We start from the raw sequence: 4472 nt of genomic DNA, 5'->3' as shown, positions 1-4472 counted from the left end.
CCCCCCCCCCACCCCTACTGACTGACATGATGTCATGTGCAGTCTTTGTAGAAATCAATTAGTTTTCAGAAATGTCTCATGATATATTGTCTCCAGAAGTGTAGCGTTCACCTTTTGTTTTTGTTAAAGAAGAAAAAGAAAATTGCAATACTTCCATACTTCCGGCACCCATGTATCGTGAAAGAATCAAACAGGGACAAAAGCAAACCGTCCCAGCCCTACTAACCATGTTGTTGTGCCAGGGATTAAGCAAGTGGGCTAAATCAAGGCAATAGTGTTGGGCTTATTTAAAAAAAAGTTATAAATAGGAATATAGTAGCTGACAATCTAGAATTTGTTGTGCCTCAACACATCGTTTGTTTAGATTCACTGTGAAAATGAACTCCTCTAAATCACATACCTTTCATTTGAGCTCAAGTACCCCGTCCTTGTTCCAAATATGGTTTAATGCATTAATTATATACAACACTATTTATTTCATGAGTTTGCATTTGGAGTAACAGAGGCTGTTTGTCAATTACTTTTAGCTAATTATTTCGCTAACTGTTTTTACAACACTCTCAATTGCAACATGTGGTGTTGATTTATCCTATTTTTTTTGTCTCTTTTTTTGTCCCTATCATAAATATGACAATGTATTTTGAATCGAGTCCTTGTTTCTATTTTGAGCTGAGTTTTAGCAGATGGACACCTCAGGGTACACATACTCCCAGTTAGGAGTCCCTGCTGAAGAGTTACAACACCACAATGTGCACAAACCTTACACCGGACTAACTAAATTGTCACTCCGTACTGCCACTACAGAGTTCTAATTTTAGCTTTGACTAAGCATACAGTCACCACTGTCATGGGATGCCCATGCACGGATTGTAAGCTTACTTGATCATGCATGCTTTATGTTGGTTGATGTTTCGCCCCTGCATTTCAACACGCCACACACGGTGACACATGTATCTGAGACACCCCCACCCCAGTCCGACGTCCCTGATCTGAGAGACAGAGTGGCAACAGTCAGAACCTGTCCAACCTGTCTGGAAGTGGTCACCACAGTGTTAGTGTTGTGGCAACAACACACACACATCTGCTCTCATGCCCTTTCAGAGATACGTATTTATGATCATGTAATAGGCCTTTTGTGTGTGTGTGTGTGTGCGGGTGTGTGCATGTGTTCATGCTGTAGGGGATGTTGGGTGCAACACCATCAGAGGCTGATGTTTTTTTCCTTTCACACACTCTCTCAATCACAAAATGCGTATCGTGTGTCAGTACAACAGGTCTCACTGGCTGTGATGGACTGAACATGTGGGGAGAGACAGACAGAACTTGAATGTGAAATGAGGCTCAGAGAGAGAAGGAACCAGAGAAGAAGAGATGCTGGGATGATGGGATGAAAAAGACAAAAAAGAGAACTAGATCGTGAAAAATGAGCATGATACTTACCGTATCCAAGCTCAGATTAGATAAGATCTAAACACACACACTTGTATTGCTTGGGAACCCAGGTGTAAGCTTAATGATGAAAACTATGTGTTCTTTTGTAAACGAGTAGTAACCTCTTTAAATAGTGTACTCTAAAGTAAGAACATCACTTCAATCCTGTGTGCAGATTAAAAAAAATAAAATTCCTTCCTTTACAAATTGTTTTGTCAGACTTTAAAATTCATGTTTATTTTGACTTCTTTGAAACATTTTTGGATGAGTAGGTTTACATATTATATATACAGTATATAATAATAATTTTTAAAAGGTGTTTTGTTTCTGTAAATGTCTGTGATGGTAAGGTTAGTTAGTGTTTGACTCGGTGGCCAGACTGTATGCTAACTCGTATGGAAAAGGCCCACTCAGTATAACTGACACTTGGTCTGGACTAACTAATGTGTGTCTGTGTGTCCTTTGAAACATATTAACTTCCACTCTCTCCACGGCCTCATTCAGCCTCCTTCATATACCTTGTAGTCCCTCTATTCCTGGGTAATTATTAACCATTTCCCATAAGTGGTGTGAATACATCCGCGTGTAGATTTGGTAATGATAGTCGAGCACAATAACAGAGAAACCATAGACAGAGCCACATTGTGGAGCAGGTGAGGTTACAAGATATGTTTAATATTAACATTTTAGTGTTACTTTCACATACTTGAACAAATATTCTTTGCCTTCCCTGATGTTTCCCAGGTGCGAGTAGCCAAATCTTACATCAGCTGTCCAATCCCAGAGTGCAGTGGCTTCCTGGAGGAGGGAGTGGTAATTTCCCATTTGGCCAATGAAGACGTAGCAAAATACCGTTACTTTTTGGAGCTCAGTCAGCTAGACTCGAGCACCAAACCCTGCCCCCAGTGCAGTCAGTTCAGCTCTCTGAAGGGGAACAACTCCAACCACTCCGAGCACAAGTACAAGGTAAGATGACCGTTCCAATACACACCTCCAACTGCAGATAACACTTACAAAACAAATTCCACATACAGCTGATATAGATACATGGACGTTTAAAAGTAACGTACGAATGGGTCTACTGTCTTCTGTCCCCTACTTTAGATCCAGTGTAGCAATTGTCAGTTTGTATGGTGCTTTAAATGCCACGCACCATGGCACAGTGGGGTCAAATGTCGCGAATACAGGAAAGGAGACAAGCTGCTTCGAAGCTGGGCTAGTGTCATAGAGCACGGGCAAAGAAACGCCCAGAAATGTCCGCAGTGTAAGGTAAGGATACAAGTTATTATGATACAGTTTTTTTTTTGGACTGCTGTTGGGTGTGGGTTAATGGGAAGAGGGTTAATGGAGGGTGGAATCAAGGTAGATGAATAAATCAATGAAGGCTAAGAAGCATGAGAGCAAGAACTGATGACGGACGGGAAGCTGTAGAGAAGTAGACGGGCGCTCTGATTTAAAGTGCATGTGGAACAGCAGGACAGAGATGCATAAACATTGTACATATTGAAAAAATAATTATGTCTTTCTGCTGCACAAAACCAAATATGGTAGACTCACTGGCATCTCTCTCACTGGCATAAAACAAGCCTGGCCTCATTACGACCAAGTCAGTCTACACAATATCTAATCTGACTGTCAGAAGATGACTATAACAAGACTAGATTAAGCAAATCACCGGTTTGTGGGAACTGCTTGCTTGCAGCAGCAAACACTTTCCATCTGTTTTCATCGCACTGATGCTTCTGAATCTTTGCTCTGGAAGCAGGGAAGGAGGAGCGCTTTTGACTGTGATGCCAACTTGCGCCCGACTGATAACAGATACAATACAAATATTTGGTTATTTAAAAATCCGATATGCCGATATATATTAAAAAAAAGATTCAGAAACGCGTTACAAAACATAAACACATTTTCCTTACATTAATTATTTGTAGTTATTTATGAGATTTCACTAAAATAATATAATTTGTTTTATTGTCAAAACAGAACAAAAGAACATCAAAATATATTATAGTTCTGATAAATGAAATACATAAAAATACAAACTTAAGATACGACACTTAAAGTCATTTGAACAAAAACACATTAACAAAAATAAATAATCAGTGTTGACGCTGTAGAGCGCCCTCTGGTGGACAAACTATGCAACGCTCAACATGGTTGACAGTCTGTTTTTATTTTTCAAATATTCATTTATCGGAATCATTTATTTGTCATTATAATTGATTCTGATGAAGTTTTTCTTTCTTTATTTAAATCGGCCATTATGAATGCTGATACCGATAAATCGGGCTCTAATGCCAACAAATCGGCATCATGCTGTGTTTCACTGGGAAAGAGGCTGAGAGCAGCTGAACTTAATGCTCTGTTCATAGTAAGACTGCTTACTGCTACAGCAGCCAAATAGAAAAGATCCATTAAGTTTACCGATGTATGCATATTGCAGTGCAGTTCAATAGATGCTGAACCCGATACTTCTAGTTTCCATTTTAAATTGAGAGGGTTGCATTTTAGTGCTGCTAAGACTGCAAAATGTACCCTTTTTTTATTTTATTTTACAATAAACAGAGCTGCTCTTAAGTCTGAAAAGAGAACGCGATGATGTATTAAAATTGTGCCCCAAATTCTGATAATGCATGTAGCATACTGTAAATCTCTCCCTTTTTCCCCTCCCATCTTGCTCTTGCCGCATCTACTTCTGTAGATCCATATTCAGCGTACAGAGGGATGTGACCATATGACATGTACGCAGTGTAACACTAACTTCTGTTACCGCTGTGGAGAGCGCTACCGACACCTAAGGTTGGAATCTTAGACTTTTATTGTTTGTATTATTATTATTATTATTTTTTTATCTGACTGCCTTTTTTACCTTTTCTATGTTAATCTTAAACTTCCTGTTGTCAGGTTTTTCGGGGACCATACATCCAACCTCAGCGTGTTCGGATGCAAGTTTCGCTATCTACCTGATAAACCTCATCTGAGACGGCTAATTAGAGGGTCTGTCTGTGGTAAGTGTGTGTGTGTGTGTGTGAGTGCGT

General features: G+C 39.6%; 1 protein-coding gene across 3 annotated transcripts in view; it reads left to right on the top strand.

Moving 5' to 3' along the window:
* Nucleotides 1–4472, top strand: part of rnf217 (ring finger protein 217) — a 33066-nt gene that overhangs the window by 4303 nt on the left and 24291 nt on the right. For all 3 annotated transcript variants that reach the window (XM_032543877.1, XM_032543875.1, XM_032543876.1), the window contains exons 2-5: nucleotides 2176–2397; nucleotides 2536–2700; nucleotides 4136–4233; nucleotides 4339–4442. In XM_032543877.1, the coding sequence (XP_032399768.1) occupies nucleotides 2176–2397; nucleotides 2536–2700; nucleotides 4136–4233; nucleotides 4339–4442 (589 nt within the window). The remainder of the gene's footprint in view (nucleotides 1–2175; nucleotides 2398–2535; nucleotides 2701–4135; nucleotides 4234–4338; nucleotides 4443–4472) is intronic.

This window comes from Etheostoma spectabile, chromosome 18 (genome assembly GCF_008692095.1).
Source record: "Etheostoma spectabile isolate EspeVRDwgs_2016 chromosome 18, UIUC_Espe_1.0, whole genome shotgun sequence".
Lineage (NCBI taxonomy): Eukaryota > Metazoa > Chordata > Actinopteri > Perciformes > Percidae > Etheostoma > Etheostoma spectabile.
This window is presented reverse-complemented; position numbering and strand designations above follow the sequence as displayed.